We start from the raw sequence: 17,802 nt of genomic DNA, 5'->3' as shown, positions 1-17,802 counted from the left end.
GCACTCTGTACCCTGTACTGTCCCCACTTTTACCCCTCCAGGCCCAATTTTTTGTTGTTGTTTTGGGAACCACACCCAGTGATGCTCAGGACCTATTGCTGGCTTTCTGCTCAAGGATCACTTCCCAGTTGGCTTGTGGAACCAGTTAGGGTGCTGGGGATTGAACCCAGGTCAACCGTGTGCAAGGTAAGCACCCTACCCAATATATTATCACTCCTGCCTCCCAGGTACCAGTTTTAAACAAACTGTTCTCAGGACTTTATGAGAGAGGAGAATTCATAACTTGTGGGAGGATATAGTTATGCCGCTATCTGAAAATATCTGACTATATATTTTCATCTAAATCAATCTCACATCCTGTTTGCCTCATTCATACAGGCTTTTAAAATAAAAGGTATTCTGCAGCCATTACTTAATCAGTATTACTGGATCCTTTGAGACCATTCCAAGGACAGTCTCTGTGAAGGAAGGTTTAATTGTCACTGATGAATCAGTCAAACTCCCCACAGCTGCTACAGGAAGCCGCAGGTTCCCTCTCGAATTCTGGTTTCTGACTTGGGAGTGGGTCTCAGTGCAGACCACATGGTGTGGCTCAGGTTGGGTTTGTGACTGCAGGAGTGAGCACCAGCTGCCTCAGGCCAAGAGGGTTCTCAAAAGACTCTTCAAAGGTGGTGAGGCCTCTCCTTGAGCTGAACAGAAGTAAACTAGTAAGCAGGAAGGGACAGGTCTCTGCACAAAGGCCCAGCATGTGTGGAGATCCAGGAGGCCAGATTTGGCAGCCAGAGGTAAAGTGCATGCGGGATGGATGAGGGGAAAGTGCATGTGGGATGGATGAGGGGAAACTGCAGGGCGAATGAACTATGTCCCTGAACCCTGTGTCTCAACATGTCTCCGAAGTAGCAGCTTCTCCAGCTGTGCTTCTGTGGGGGACGAACACTGCTGGGGGTCCCGTGAGGTAAGGCAATATGTAGACCATTTGCAGCTACTGAAAGAGGGAATCTGCTACTTGATCCATGCGGAGGGAGCATTCCTGGGCCATCTTCACTGGTAGGTGCACATGATTTCACATGATGCACCTGATTTCAACTCCAAAAGATTCATCATGGCCGTGCTCTTCTTCCTGAGGTGCAGTGATCACTGACAGTTCTTTGTCCTGAGAAATCACTCCCAGCAGTGTCATGTCCTCACAGGATCCTTGAGAACATGGCCCTTAACTCCTTTATGTGTCTGCAGCTACAAGGCCCTGTGATCACGGGAGGCCCGGTGAGTTCTCCACAAAGAAATCCAACAGTGACGTGTCTTCATAAAGGTTCTCTGATAGGGTGGAATGGGAATTGCAAGCCCCAGGCAGCACTAGCTAGAAGGAGTCCAGAGCCAAAACTGAATTTAAAACTCATTCACAGCTTTGAGCTGGTAATGCCGGCAGGGTTGTGTGATGCCTTGAAGCTACTAGCAGAGGAAAGAAAGAGGCAGGTATCTTTAGTTGACAAATGATAGACTGAACAGGGCAGGGCAGCCCAGGACCAAATCTGAGTAGACTCACTGTACTTCAGGAGATTTGATGTATTCAATGCATTTTTACATAGGATGGCATAGAATGACTTGTGATGGGTGTATTGGGATGTGATCCATCCCACTATGTCAAGGAAGATGTGCACTGGCTTCTGTCCACTCCCTGCCTCCCTAGGCCTGAGAGAAGATGCTTTGGCAAAAACTAAAGTTGTATGGGAGAGAAAATTCTCCTCCACAATCTTATTCAGTGGAAATCTTCTCTGATTGCAGCAAGGAAGCTGTTTCCAGAGCCTGGCCAGCATAGCCCCTGAGAGAGGGAAGATGCCCCATTGGTCCTAGAACCTCTGCCGACAAAGAGGTCAGGCTTATGGGGCATCTGCCTGTAGGTGGGGCTAGGGGGAAGTCAGTGCGGTTTGTGGTTTTCAGTAGTTCTGACACTCTACCTCTGATAAACTTGGAGAGTTTAAACAGGATTAAGGAGAGACCTAGGAAGAACTGCAGACACTTGTATGGCCTTTGATGGTCACTGCACACATCTGGCCTTCCACACACCAATCCCATAATCTGGGCTGCCACAAAGTGTTTTTGTTTGTTTGTTTGTTTTAAATTGGGGACAATTGATGATAAGGTTTTATTTATTTATTTATATTTTGCTTTTTGGGTCACATCTGGCAGTACTCAGGGGTTATTCCCGGATCTGCACTCAGGAATCACCCGTGGTGGTGCTCAGGGGACCATATGGGATGCTGGGAATCGAACCTGGGTTTGTTGCATGCAAGGCGAATGCCTTACCCGCTGTGCTATCACCCCAGCCCCTGCCACAAAGCGTTTTAATTTCTACCTTTGGAAAAGATTCCCTCAGAGAGACAGGGATAGTATAGCAGGTAAGGCATTTACTTTCCTTAAACAATGCTGACCCCAGTTTGATCCCCAGCACCACATATGTTCCCTCGAGCCCTGCCAAGAGTGGAGTGTGGAGTCAGGAATAAGTCCAGAGGACAACCAAGAAAGCAAAACAAGGGACCAGAACCATATGGGGTACTGGGGACCAAAATTGAGTTAGCCACATGCTAAGTAAGTGCTTTACCCATTTGCTCTGCATAAGACCAAGTTGGGTTTAGTTCCCAGCACCCCATATGAGCCCCACCAATAGTAATCCCTAAGCAAAGAATCAGAAGTAAGCCCTGAGCACCAAATAGGTATGGTCAAAATAATAAGGGAAGGGAAGGGGAAGGAAGGAGTGAGAGGGGGAGGGGAAGGGGAAGAGGAAGAGGAGAGGGAGGGGGAAAGGGAAGGGAGACAATGTTTCTGAATTGAACATAGAAGAGGGTAGAATTTGCTAGATCACTTGTCCATCATTCCTACATCTTGTGGTTTAGAAATTTTTCCATTGTGGCCCTCTGCTGGTTCAGAATGCATTGTGAATGCTTTGAAATTTCCCCCTAGCCAGATATGATCAAATTGTGTTAGAAACATATCACTGCCAAATTTCATACATTCTTTTCCTATATTAATTTTTAAAAATCTGTAGATGTAATTCTTCAGCCAATGTTGCCCAGAGTAGAGCAAATGTGGCTTTCAAATATTCAAAGGACACCCCATGCACAGTGAGTGACCTTGTGAAAACACTGTAATTGCCAAAAAAAAATCAGAGTGAAATCTTGCTAATGGCACCCTATATTAATCACAAGGTGTGTCTGAATGATTAGAGACAGAATTCAGTGTATTTATGAAACACATGCACACACACACACATACACACACACCTCCTGACACTTTGAGATGCAGGCCAGAGTGAGCTGAGCATTCGACAGAAACTGTGAGGACCAAACTGGAAGTAAAATTTCATGTGGGGTGGGCAGAGAGAGATTGTAATTGAGGGCCAAGGAAGGAAAGTGAATGTGGATTTGGGGTCTGGCCCTCATGCACTGAGCATCAGTCCTTAAGCCCCAGGAGGGCTAAGATGCTAGATATGTAAGAATTGGATGTCTTGTCTTGTCTTTCTTTTCTTTTCCTTTCCTTTCTTTTCTTTTTAATAAATTCATTTCTAAAATTAAAGCACCATGATGTACAAAGTCATTCATAGTTGAGTTTTAGACATATAATTCTGCAGCACCAATCCCATCAGGGTCAGCTTCCTTCTGCCAATATTCCCAGGTTCCCTTCCGTATCTGTCCACCCTTCCCACCCTTTCAATTTGCTCTATTGACAGGTACCTTTCTAAGTTCGGTTGTTAAAGTTTGGATTTCTTGATATCAGTGTTGCTGATTCTGTGGTTTATCTCTATCATTCTTTAATCTCCTGACCTGGCCCCCATTGCTACTCATATGTCTCTCCTTCCCTCTCTTCCTTGCTTTCTTTCCTTCTTCTCCCTATACTCTGAATTCAAGGTTGATTTGGGCATCTCCCCTTTAAAACATTGCATTCCCCCATCCAGTTATTCTAAACACCACATATAAATGATATTGGATGTATTTTCTGAACAGCCCAAGGGGCAAACAAGGGTGTAGAATATAAATGCACTGGGCTGGTGGAATTAGCCCTCTCCTCTGTCTACCATGCAATGAGATGGTATATAAGTAAACGAAGCCAAAACATGGTGGTCTAAGGATTTATGTTGAACACTTTATAAAAACCAAACTCAGAAGTGTGCCTGTCCAGGTGAGACAGGCTGCAGAGTGGAGAGAACTGGGGACATTGGTGGAGGGAAGTTGATGTTGGAACTGGTGGGATTGATATTGGAATATTGTGTGCCATGAATACATTGTACAACCATGAATTACTATTCAGTCATGGTGCCTTAATATTTAAATTTAAAAAATAATAAACGTAGAAGGAGTTGTGGGGTAAGAAATGGGAGGTGGGTGTGAGGAGATAACTCAAAGGACTGGATTGCAAACTTTTCATCTGGGCGTATCCGTGGCATTCATGGTCCCTGTAGCACTCCCAGGAGTGACCTTTCTACCCCCTGCACTGATGGCTGTGTTCCCCAAGCCAAAACAAAACCTAAAGGTATAACTGGGAGTTGGAAAAGTAGTTCAGGAGTCAAGGACCTGAATTCTACCTCTAGATCTGCCTGGTCCCTCCCCACAAGCAACACCAAGTTCCGAAGTCTCCTGAGCACTGCTGGAGTGACTCTGGAGGCAGCCAGAAGCACTGGGTTTGAGTAGCACCACCTCCTCAGGATCACCATGGAACCACAGCCTGGTTAACTTCGGTATCACTGGGAGCCATCACTGGCTCTCTGGGTGTTGCTTTGGAGGTGCTCCTATCTCCCAAAAAAGATTTGAACAGATTTACTGATCCCAGATGGGTCGTAGGACCTGAATGTCCACCTTTCTACTCCTTATTATGGCAGTGGGGCTGGGCACAGGTAAACTGCTTCATCTAAGACAGCCTACAGTGCCCCATCCCCAAGTCTCCAGCTCAGGATATTGACCGTAGAAGACCTTTTTCCTGGCAGGTGACCACATACACTGCTGTCCTCTAACCTGACGTGCCTGAGGACATCAAAACTGTCCCCTTCTCCCTGCTTCTGGGCTCAGGATGTCCAGGGATTGGTAATTACAGAAACACCACTGGATATTTGCTGTGTCACCTGTCTTCTATTTCGTCTCAATTGCCAAAATACCAGAAGCACTAATTTCATTTTTGTTTTGAAGGCGGGCTGGTTTGGAGAGTGACTCATTTGATGATCTGGTCCTGAATTGTTAAGGAAAGAAGGGTGAAAAACAATGCTTTTCCTGCCTTTGATCAATGGCAGGCATTTGATGGCAAATTAAATGTCAGATAAAACTGTCAAATGATTCCGAGGATCAATAATGACTGGAAAAAAATGACCCAAGCCTATAATGAGCTCTCTCTCGCCCGAGGGAAGTAACTCTAAGAGAGTTCAGACCTCAGGACAGTAATGCAAAAAAGCAGAGTGAGTAAATTTAAATCAAGCTGCTTCTTGTGTCAATTTGGATCAATAGCGTATTCCTCAGCTTCACTTCTATGTCTCCAAGAAGAGACCAGGGAACCAAGTCACCTGGGAGATGGTGAAAATGCAGTCTTGGTCCGACCCTGTCCCTGAAATCTTATGTTGTTATTGAACCCCTTGGGGGACCAGGCTGTAATGCATTTGGAGAACTGCTATCTTTTTCCTCCATCTGACAGAGACCTCCCAGACAGAAGTTAAAATGACTAAGTGAGAAGTGGGTCTCCTGGGTGGTTGTGCTGGAGGCTGGATTTGAAGAGCAGGTCTGAGTGGTTACGGCATTGTTTAATGTCTCTACAATTTTCTGCTTTGAGTCTCTGCTTTGGCAGAGGCCGTTTACATTGAAAATCAGGACAACATCCATAGGCTGACTGGGTTTGGGAAGAAAGGAGGGTTGTGACACCCCATTCTTGTGCATTTGCTTCATCACCTTCTCCAGCTTTCTTCCTGCTTTGCCACTCCTTCCCAACTGTAGCCTTTCGGGGGAACCTGAGCCATAAAAGCTCCTCTGTCTTGCATGTGGAATCCTGAGTTTCTGGGTACACAGCCAGGTGTGTGTGGCACCACAGCTGAAGCCTGCCATGCTGGTGAGCATCACTAAAGATGTTGGGAGCACTGTGGCCAGGAGCATGGCTATCCACGAGCATGTGTGTGGGCACCACAGCAATTATCTCTTCCAAAGAGAGGTGAAAACCTGTCAGGTTCAAACCTGTTCTCTGAAACCTACTCTGATCACAAGAAAATTAAGTCTAATTGTTGAATCACAGGAAAGTGCAATTTGGTGGTTAAAACATAGGTGCTCTGGGCAAGCTCACTGTTTAACCTAATGCTTGGCACATGGCAAGTGTCCCTGAAAACAAAAATAGCTCCCAATATACCCCGAGTGCTGGCAACATTCTAGAACAAATCAAAGGAAATTATGTCTCAGATAAATGTTATTTTTAAAAAGTAAAGATTTGGACCTGCAAACACCTAAGAACATCTGAGAAGTTTTGAGGAGCAGTGACAACAGTGACAAGGAGTGAGGGGACAGCCAGGAATCAAATTTTGCATTAGATTTCAAAGTTCATTCAACAGACCATGTTTTCTCTGTGACACTTGACAAGAACCACAGCCAGTGAACAGCTCTCATAATCCGCTTTCCCTTTCTCTGCAAAAAATGGAGACATACAGAGTTGGAGTGATAGCACAGCGGGTAAGGTGTTTGCCTTGCATGCGGCCGACCTGGGTTCGATTTCCAGCATCCCATATGGTCCCCTGAGTACTGTCAGGAGTAATTCCTGAGTGCAGAGCCAGGAGTAACCCTTGTGCATTGCCGAGTGTGATGAAAAAAAAATGGAGACATAGAACTGCTGGTCTTTATGATGCACTGATGAGGTTATATGTACAAAAACAACAAGATTTCTTAAACCATGAGGTAGGTCTCAAAGAAAAGTCAGGGATGCTCTTATTTTAGTGCCTTCCTCCAGATAGAACTGTCTAATGTATTCATAGGAGTTGGCTTTTGGCAGAAAAAAAGTGCTAGGAGAATGGGACTAGACAGAAGAAAAGTCCCAAGGAAAAGATTTAGAAGGAGGTGATTCATGAAAGCATCAAACTCATGATCACCCAGCATCTCATTTCCTTATAAGCTCTGCTCCCAAGGAGACCTTGTGAAATACAGGAGGTACCTTCTGCCACTGGAGGGTCTTCCTAGGAAAAGAACTGGAACCACTGAATAAAATAAAGGGGCTTTATTGTCAGTCAAACAAGTTAAAATGAGAAGGACATTCACCAGCAGGGGCTGGAGAACAGCTTCAAAGCAAGGGTGTCAGTGGTCTGGTTTTATGCCCAGTAAAAAGAAAGAGAGTGATGTAACAGGATTTACATATTCTAGTAGTTTTTCAGGAAGCTCATACATATTCATGAGGGAGAATGGTGAGCATGTGCAGTTGAGGAATAAATATACAAAGAATTTATATTGTGGGTACAGAAAATGGCAGAGAGACGTCATGGTTGGGGGGGGGGGGGGTTGTAATTAAATGTGGCCATGAAGACCAAGGAGGCTAGAGGTCAAAATGGGTCCTACTGTGCAGTCTTTGGTGGGGCCTGTGACCTCATCACTGCAAAAGTGTACTTGAAGTTTCATTCTTGCCCAGTCAAAACCAAGAGTGTGACAGGACTGCTTGTCCCAGAGAAAGATGGTCACACCCTTCAAAACGCATACCAGGCCCAGACCGTTTCAGCTTTCCAAACCCCAGAGATTCCTTCTTAATTTTCAGGGGCTAGGGACAAAAAGAAGGTTGCAAAAAGCTTTGATGGTAGCTATGCCTCCTCTTGATCCCAAGACCAATTTTGCATCTGCTTATAGAGGACTTTGCTTAAATCAGGAGAGAACCATGGAAGACAGGGTCGGTTTGTGCATGTAGCCAGGCAGGCATCTAAAGGCCAGGGAAAGCAGAAGGCGGCAGAGATCCCAATGGATGCTTAGGGTAGAAGGCTTCACAGACGCATGGCAAACTACACCAAACCAATAGCCACACCCTCTGCCCAGAGAAAAACAACAGAGTCCAGGAAATGTAGAGAAAAATAAGACAGACAACAATTCTGTAACAATTAAATTCTCCCCAGCACAAGGATAACCAAGGTGAGATTTTTTTAAAGTGTTAATTGCCAAGCAATGATTATTTAAATGGAAAAAAAGGTTTATTTGTGAAGTGTCCTGAATTTGTTGAGATTGGAATTCAAGTTGTCACTTTTTTAGAAAAGCAAACACTGCATGGAGAGAGAGACAGAGAGAGGGGGGCGGGAGGGAGAAGAGGAGGAGGAGGAGAGAGAGAGAGAGAGAAAGAGAAAGAGAGAGAGAGAGAGATGTGCTGTGCTGACTCATGGTGAAGCACAGTCAGAAACAAAATGATTCTGATAGAAAAGCAAAACCGTTTCCAGGAATTTCAAGGGAGCGTTGGGAGCGAGCTGGGCTCTGATTGCTGCACAGAAAACAAGACCTAACCTCTGGGCATGTGTGGGAGGCTGAATGCCTGCTGAGGGCAGTGACTCAGTGGCCCTGGCTGCCCGAGACCGGCACAGGAGACCGAGCATCGCAGATTAAAACCTTTATTTTGGGCAAGATTGGATCTGAGCGGAGGGGCGTGAGAGGAACAGCAGAGTGTTGGCTGTGCGTGGCCATTTGAACAGCCACGGCGGCCCTCACCATGCTCCCCACACTGCTGGTTAGCTCCAGTCTTGGGTGGGTGAAGAGAGGATCAGATGTTTGCGTCCACCTCTTCCCAGGAGGGTCCTGAGGTAACGCTGACTCAAACAAAGCACAGATGTGTTCCTCTCAGGAGCCAGGCAGCACTTGGGAGGTGGAGAGAATACGACCTTTATCACACTAGTAGGCTCAACAAGGTTTGTACATAAGAGAAGGATCGCTGGAGCGATAGCACAGCAGGTAGGGCATTTGCCTTGTACACGGCTGAACCGGGTTCAATTCCCAGCATCCCATATGATCCTTCGAGCACTGCCAGGAGTGATTCCTGAGTGCATGAGCCAGGAGTTACCCCTGTGCATCGCCGGGTGTGACCCCCCCCCCCCAAAAAAAAAGAAAAGAGAAGAATGAGCGCCACCAAGGCTTTGGTTACATTTATAAAGGGATGTGTACTTGAAGCTACAGAGGGGAACGGGTGTAGTCAGTGTTACCCAGGACAGAGTGAGTGACAGATTCCACACGCGTGTCAGGGTGAGACAGTACAGAGACAGATCTGGTAGGAAGACGAAAGGAGTCATTCTCCCCCTGATTGTGATAATGAGCCAAAAGGGACTCAGAAACCAGGCTTCCCTTCACAATGTAACCAGACTCTCCTTCTCACAAGAACTACCCTGTATACCTGGGGAAGGTTTTCCTGCTGTGCCTGTGTGTTGCGCTCCGTTGAGGAGATGGATGCATCCCTCTTTCCTATTGTCTCCCCAGAGGAGGTTTTCTCTGGGCCAGGTTGGTTCACGGAAAGCACAGGGAAGATACTTCAGGGATCCAAGATCAGCAGGGGGGGCTGTGCCACCTTCCTCCTCGAATCCCGGTTCCCTTGGCCCCCAGCCTGGTCCTGTTTAGCCTGCAGAGGCCTGAGAGTGCCAGTGAATTGATTTGGGTGTGCACGGGCGGCTGCCCTGGGGGTAGGAGTTTGAAATAGCTGGAGGGGAATCTGGGCAACTCCTGAGACCACTGGGCTTGGGGCTCTGAGATCCGCAGGTACCAAGTCTCCGAGTCTGTGTTTGTGACCTGCTGGGGCCAGGGACTGTTTGTTTCACCTGCTTTGTGCTCACATTCCTTCTCAGTTCTGGGGTGATTTCTTGTCCCCACTCTCCAGCCTGGCCCCTTCTTGGAGGCCTCTTGCAGGGGACCCTGGGAAAGATGTTTGCTGATGACAGCCTTGCACAGGGCGATACTCGTGCCCCATGGCCCATGGGGAGCCCTACTCGTGCTTGCTGAGAGATGAGGTGTAAGGTAGCGGGGTCCAGGGAGAACCGTCCTTGGCTCTTGGGAGCAGTGCCTGGTGCTGTTTGCGAGGCCTCTTGACTTGCTGGAGCCACCCCCACCTCTGAGGAGGGAGCCTAGGGGCCACCTTCGCTGGGCTGGGCTGGGCTGGGCTGGGCTGCTCTGTGGCCAGGGTGAGCTGAATTCTTTCCAGGGCAGGGAGAGAAAGACATGCCTGGGGACACTGTTGATGCAGGGCTCCCTCCTCCCCTTGTGTCGGCCCCCTTTCTCTCCCCATGTCTCCCATTTCTGTATGGCCTAATTCTGTCGGATCCTGCAGAAAAGAATACTTGGCTGTTATTCTGAATCAAAAACGATTATTGAAAGCTGAAGGGAGAGGGGGTTGATAATCACTTAGTTCCTCACCAATCACCTTTTGTCTCTTAGTTTTATCCCTCTAGTTAAATTTGGGGTTGGAGGTGAGAGTGTCCCTCTCAAAACTCCACTTTGGGGCTGGAGAGATAGTTCAGGGGTCAAGGTGCAGAACTGCATGCAGCTGACACCAGTCCCATCCCCACCATCATATTATTCTCATAGCACTGCCAGGAGTGTCCCCTGAGCACCCCACCCAGTGTAGCCCCAACCTCTATCGCCTCATAAAAATTTACGTTAGTGAAGATCAGCGGTGAACTCATATTCTCTTCCTGCTTTTTTCCCTTACCCCTATTTCTTCCTATGAAAACAATTTGTAGGAGTGGGGGGCACATATCAGTTGCTGCTCAGAGTTTACTCATGATTTTGTGCTCAGGGATGACTTCTCACAGGGGGATCATATGTGGTGCTGGGGATCAAACCTGGGTAGTTCTTGTGCAAGACAAGCACTCTGCCCACTGGTCTATCTCTCTGGCCCGGAAAACAGGCCTTAATATCAGCACAGTGCATGCTTGTGACATTTCCCGACCTCCCAAAGTTTTACTCTTTCCTCCTGCATGTCCCTTCCCAGCTCTGGAATTATCTCTGAGGATCAGTAATGTCTGCTTTGCCATCAGGGACATTGTGTGTGTGTGTGTGTGTGTGTGTGTGTGTGTGTGTGTGTGTGTGTGACGCATCACAATACCGAATCCTTTTCCAGAAAGAACTCTCTGACCCTCAACCCGGCCAGGCCTGCAGGCTGATTGGGCGGTGGTGGTGAGAGCAGGTGCAGTGAAGGGCATAGATGGGTGGGCATGGGGGGAGGGGCACTCTTTCTTGCCATAGTCTCTGTCCTGAATCGGTCCTGGTTACCTGTCCATTCGTGTCATTGTCTCAGGCTCCTTCTTCTCCATGCTGAATAGATCTAGAAGCTTTATTCTTTAATTTCCACTTCTAAATGATGTTTTCTATGTGTTTTTTTATTTTGTTTTTTTTTGGGGGGGGGCATAACCAGTGGTGCTCAGGGCTTACTCCTAACTCAGGCATCATTCTTGGCTGTGTGTTGGACCATATGGAATGCTGGGAATCACACCCAAGTTGTCCCTACCTGTTATATTATCTCTCTAGTCCCCTTATTTATTTTTTGGCAAAGAACATTGTATAAGGAGCATGTTGGGTTATGATCATGAATGGAAATTAAATTTAAATATTCACCCAAAGAAACTCTGGTAGTTATGGTGTGACTGTCCTGGTCAAAGGTTTTAGTGTTACTAACTATTCTTCACATTTAGGGCTCCCCATCCTTGTGCTGTTGGCTCAGGGCCCCAGCATTCTCTTCCTGTGCTCTGGGATGTTTTTATTTTGGGGCGATGCTTGGGCCACACCCAACTGTGCTCAGGATTTACTCCTGGCTCTGTGCTCAGAGATCACTCGTGGTGGAACTCAGGACCATATGAGGTACTAGGGTGTCAAACCAGGGCCAACCAGGTACAAGGCAAGTGCCCTCCCTGCTGTGCTATCCAGCTCCTGCTCTAAACTGAATAAGCAACTGGCTGACTGGGTAGAGAAAACTAAGGTCATTGCTCTGGTTGCAGCAGAGACACTATAGTCTCCTGGGTAACTGAATTCTGTGCTGCAGTGTGGGATTGTATGGGGGAGATTTGTCAGAGGCATGAAGGGAGAGTTTGAACATAATGGGGTTTGGGTATCTTGGATTTAACGGCTACCTTAGTAGTGAGTGAATTTAGTGAGTGAATTCAGCCTTGATTGGTCTCTTTTTTTTTAATTTAAATTTTTTAAATAAAAATGTATTAAATTTTTTTAAATTTTTTTATTAAAAAGCTATTATTTGCAAAGTTGTTGATACTTGAGTTTTAGGCATATATTTTTTTTTAATTTTTATTAGTGAAACACCATGAGGTACAGTTGTAGACTTACAAATTTTTGTGCTTGGGTTTCAGTTATACAATGTTGAGTACCCATCCCTCCACCGGTGCCCCTTTTCAACCTTCAATGCTCCCAGCATCCCCCACACCCCCCACCCCCCAATTGGCTTATTCTTAAACCAGGAGAGAGTATGCATGTGTTTCATGCATGCGCGCAGTTGAATATCTAATTGTGTAGAAGAGAGCCCATAACATCCTACAAAAACATATACCTAGAAAATAACATTTCGCCCTAAGAGATTTTAATGTCATCTGGATATAGTAAAACCCAAACCTCTGGAACAGTCTAAGCTTAAAAGGCACCTTGATTTTATGAATCTGTCAAATGTTCAGAAAGGGAAAAAAAAATATGTTCCAGGGAACAGGCTTATTGGAATTTCAAGCACAACCTTGAGGAGGGACCAGACAAAAGTCCCGTTGTCTGCAGGGACCTGTGGTCCTGCAAAAGGAGGATACTGCCATTCTCCTTTGATCTAAGGTGGAGTAGACCCTCTTTTGTCATAAGATAGTCTCTCCCATCTGTCTACACCCTCCATCTGAGACTTCACAGTGATGCTGGGTTTTTTGATAGGAACGAGGGGCTCTCCAAGCCTGTTCCTTCCTGGAGGAACCACTGATGTGGTCCTCCCATCTCGAGATTCTGCCTTGACTACCCGGACACCCTCGTGGGGAGAGGGAGCGATTCATCGGGGCTGCCCCTGGCGCCCTCCCTAAGAGCTGTCTGGGAGACTGCAGACCGTCGTGCTAGAGAGAGGCTTCAGTGGGGTCTTTCTTTGCTGATCTTCTTTTCTGAAGCCTCTGAATGCGACCTTTGCTGGTGAGGGGGTAGGGGAAAGCCTGTCTCTCAGAATGCCTGGCCTGTTTCCCAGTGTGAAACATTCTTCAAATATGCCACTTGGTGAGCGCCCAGCAGCCGAGCCCAGAGCCGCCTGCCACCAGGAGATCTGGCATCCATGCTGGGTGCTGGGGGTGGGGGCACTCCAGCCTCTCGTCCCACTGGCCCTGGCTTTGCCAGCTGCCGGGCAGGTCCCACCCCTGGTTTCGTCTGGGGCAAGAATGTTTCAAGAGTCGGCTGAGATGCTCCGCTGGAAGCTTCTTTTCTCTTTCAACTCCCTCCTTCATGCCAGAGCAAGCCGGTCCAAAGGCTTTTGTGGAGGAGCCGCCCTGCGGCCTGGGTGCATGTCTGTGTCACTGTTGTCAGGATTTCCAAAGATGGACAAAAGATCGGCCTTAGTTGAATTCCTGGGCAAACAAGTCTGCAAGTTGACTGGCAAGGAGTCAAGGTAAACGGCTGCTGTCACATGGCAGAAGTTTTGTTTGCCAGTGATGACAACAGGCATTTCCCCGGGATAGTAGGAAGAGCCAGGGAGCTCCTCACTGACCAGCACTCAGGCTGCTGGGTGCAGGGGATGGAGCTCAGTCATGGAGTGTGTGCTTTGATGGAGTGGTGCCTGTGTTACATCCTGGCACACGTCAAAAACACACTCAAACCAAAGCCATTTGGGCTGCACATTGTTGTTGCTTAGAGATGCCTTTTGGAAGGTCCCTAGCCAGGGAGCATTGTGCAGATCACTCAGGGAAGACAGGGTCTCTGGTCCCTTTACCGTCTCATGAGGAGGGAGCCATTTTAGTAGCCCTGGTTCGGTTCTGTCACTGTGTCTGGCATATCGAATACGCCACGGGGAGCTTGCCAGGCTCTGCCGTGCGGGCGAGATACTCTCGGTAGCTTGCCGGGTTCGGTTCTACTTCTGTGGATCCCTACAATGTCTGGTCGTGACTAATGTAGTTAGACTAGGACATTCTGCTGCCTGTTGCTCTGCCGGCTGGAAACCGTTACATCCAAAGTATTATCAAGAAGATGACCCTCACTTCTCCTTGGTCTTAAGCTTTGTTCATGGCTATCTCAGCTTCATGCTTTTGAATCTCTTAAAGTCTTTGTTTCAAGGAAGTTGCCAGTGGAATGACCTAGAATGAAGATGGTTTTCTTTTTTCCTTTTTTCTTTTTGAGTCACACCTGATGATGCACAGGGGTTACTCCTGGATCATGCATTCAGGAATCACTCCTGACAGGGGACCATATAGGATGCTGGGAATCAAACCCACGTCAGCTGCGTGCAAGGCAAAACGCCTTACCCGCTGTGGTATCACTCTAGCCCCCGAAGATGTTTTTCTGTTTTGCCAGTTATCATCTTAATCATTGGCATCTTCAATTTGATTTTTTTTTTTGCTTTAGTTTTAAATGTACTTGGTTGTTAAAAGCAAGACCAGTCAAAGCAAAGCAGTGTTCAGTAAGTTGTAGACTGTAGCATTCACAGCAAACAAACGATCTTTCTTATGATTTGGGTAAATTCTTTTTCTTGAGTCTCAACCATTTGCCTGCTCCAACTGTGTGATGCGGTTTCTTCATTTTTACACATGTGGAATTACCTTCTCTTACTTTTCTCGTCTTTAGGGGGGTGTCCTGCCCATTTTTGTCTGTTTCCTTCTCCTAATGCTTTCTGGCTTTGTGCTTTAAGTGCATCTCTGTTTTCATTCCTCTGAATTTTCCCTTAGCATTCGGTTTCTATGTATTATCTGTTTTTCTAAATCCTGGTCTTGGATACTAGCACTAGTGATCAGTGAAGCAGAAGATTCGATAGCCAGAGTCCAGGTCCTGACTAACTATTTGCTAGTTGTGTGATGTTGGGCCCATCAGTTCTCTGCTTTAGACTTTATTTTCCTCCACAGGATAAGGGGACCATCACAGTACTATGTCGGGGTCTGGGGAATAAATAAATGCCAATGTGAAGTGTTTAAACCAGTGCCTGACCCCATGGTGTTTATTTTGGATTTCTCCCTCATCTGCCCAAGGGATTTACTGCTAAATATTCACTGTTAGGAACGAGAAGACAACAAGGATTGGGCTTGCTAATGGCAAGGGTGGCATTTCAACATGCTGTTGCTGTAATACTTCTGGTCCCAGGGGATATGAAGACTAAAAGTCCTTAACACTGTACCCTAGATCACTTTCTCTCTTTTCAACCTTGTAATGGAGATACGATTTGCATGTCATAAAATCCACCCATTTAAAACACACGATGCAAAATTTGTTTGTATATTACATTATTGATATTTTAATGTTTTGATGAATATAGAGATCTTATCACCACCTTTTCTATTTTTAAATGTGCACTTCAGGGGCATTTATGATATAGTGCAATCATCACCCCTAGTTCACCACTTTTACATCCTTCCAAACAGAAACTCTGTTACCCAGTAAGCAATAGCTCAACATTCCTTCTCGCTCTGTTTTTTGTTTAGTTCTAATCTATTTTCTGACTTTGTAAAATTACCTACTGAAGATATTTCATGTAAGTGGAATTACAGTATATATGTGTCTGGCTTATTTCATTTACTATGATTTTTTTCAGGGTGTGCCCATTTTGCAACACACACACTTCATTTTTTTAAATCACAGAATAAGGGTTTATTGCATGATATACCATGTTTTGTTTATCCAATCCTAGAACGACACTTAGGTCGTCTCTCCATTTTAGCTGTCGTGAGCAATGCTACAATGAATATTGGCTTTTAAATACTATTCAAACCCCTGCTTTTAATCTTTCGTCCTGATTGTGGAATTGTCAGGTCACATAGTAATTCTACTTATGACTTTTGAAAAATCACCCTATTTTCCCTAGAAGTTGCTTCTCTGGTCATTCTCTCCTCTTGTATTCCTCTCCTCTGGGGTTTGTCTCCTTGAGATTCCTCTTATCCCCAAAGTTTTAGCGACTTCCAAGCAGTAGATATATATAATCATACCTACCCTCCCAAACAGCCCTCTTCTCTGTCCCTCACCAGCTTGCAGAACTTAAATAACCCACTCCAACCAGGCATTAACTTAATTATTTCCATCTCCTCGACCAGGAAGGAAGAACCTTTGTAGCAGGTCAACCAGAGTCTCCATCTACTTCAACTGGAGGTGGTTTCAGCCATAGTGTATCCCTTACAGATATATTTTAAGCACACACACACACACACACACACACACACACACACACACAAACTTGTAGGAAGTCCCAGGCCTGGAGCACGGTGTAGACAGCCTACCTCATCCTGACACCTTGTTCTCTTCCCTGTCAACTTTGCCTGTCCTTGGGGGTGATTTGGCCACCCCATCTAGTGGGAGAGTTGTTCCCCACTTTTTCATTTGTTCACAGTTTCCCCACTTTCCTATGAGCAAGTGAACTAATTAATGGATACCCCAACAGACTGTAGGCCCGCCTCAGACAGCTATTCTGGTTGTGGGGCTAATTGTTCGCTGGGGTTTCTGGATGTCATTCATTTTACAATAAGGCTCCTAATTAATCTCGGCAGCGTTCTCACCAGAAGAAAGGCTGATAGGGAGAAACATCCCCAATTACCATGAGAAAGGAAATGTCAAGAGCCCTTGTCGAGTTTTCCTGGCATCCACCCCTGTCTCAGATGGGAGCCGCCATTAATGCTCAGAGGCTGTCTGGGGACCAACCCTGAAAACCACAGGGTTGTGAGAGCGCCAGGAGACCTGAGCCCCCCGATCCAGCTTCGGGGAACCGACAGCTCCTGTTTCCCAGCCCAACTGCGTTTCCCAAGACCGTGTGGACAGTCTGAGTGTGGGCTGAGCTCACAGCAGGCAGGGCCGATCTAATCTGGAAAAAGCTAAAGGGTTCCTCTTTTGTCTGTGTTTTTGTGCCTTCAGGACAAAAGATCCTTCACCACCGAAGTGATGTCTTAGAAACCGTGGTCCTGATCAACCCTTCTGATGAAGCAGTCAGCACCGAGGTAAGCCTTGCCACGGCAACCCAGCTATTGGGAGGGTCTGGGTCAAGTGAGGGAGACAGTGGGGGGAGAGTGCGGTTTGGGGTGCAGGGATGCTTTCCTACCCCCAGAGACATTTGGCTGTCTGCATCTGTACCTCCCCTTTTGAGAAGGGCACCAGCTGGAAGTATAGTGCTTTGTCAAAGCCAGGAACTTTGAAATCTACGGTACATCTCGGGGCATGCCAGTGAGAGTCTGTTTGGAGGAGGTTGGCATCTCCGTGCAATGCCCCATTAGATTCCATCTTGAGGGGAGGGCCTCAGCTGGGGTGTCTGAGGACTGTGTGTGATACTGCCAGATTAGCCAGGTGGCCCCCAGCATGAGATTTCCTGTCTCCTGGCCTCTGTGAAACAACTCGTAGCAGTTGTTTACATTTAATGTTCCACTTAGAAATGGCAAGTGCTTAGAACAGAGCATGGTGAAATATAAATGCTGACTCTTGTTCTTACGCATATTCTTATATTAATACAACTATTTGCACACTTGCCTGTATCTCCCCCATGAGATATGGACTTTCTTATTTAGGACACATTTCTCTGTTTGGGGGAAATGCCCTGTCCACCCTTGCATGGAATGTGGTCTTACTTGCTTTCCCCCCACCCCCCATCTGGAGAAGACTGTGTCCTTTTTGTAGCATGTGCTTCTCTCTTTCCCTTCCTTTATTTCCT

General features: G+C 46.6%; 1 protein-coding gene across 1 annotated transcript in view; it reads left to right on the top strand.

Moving 5' to 3' along the window:
* MAP1B (microtubule associated protein 1B) overlaps window positions 1-17,802 on the top strand; it is a 108,374-nt gene that overhangs the window by 62,149 nt on the left and 28,423 nt on the right. The window contains exon 3 of the mRNA XM_056112524.1: window positions 17,016-17,098. Within this exon, the coding sequence (XP_055968499.1) occupies window positions 17,016-17,098 (83 nt within the window). The remainder of the gene's footprint in view (window positions 1-17,015; window positions 17,099-17,802) is intronic.

This window comes from Sorex fumeus, unplaced genomic scaffold (assembly GCF_029834395.1).
Source record: "Sorex fumeus unplaced genomic scaffold, SorFum_2.1 ptg000018l, whole genome shotgun sequence".
NCBI classification, from domain to species: domain Eukaryota; kingdom Metazoa; phylum Chordata; class Mammalia; order Eulipotyphla; family Soricidae; genus Sorex; species Sorex fumeus.
Note: the sequence above shows the minus strand (reverse complement) of the source record. Positions and strands in the feature narration are given on the sequence as shown.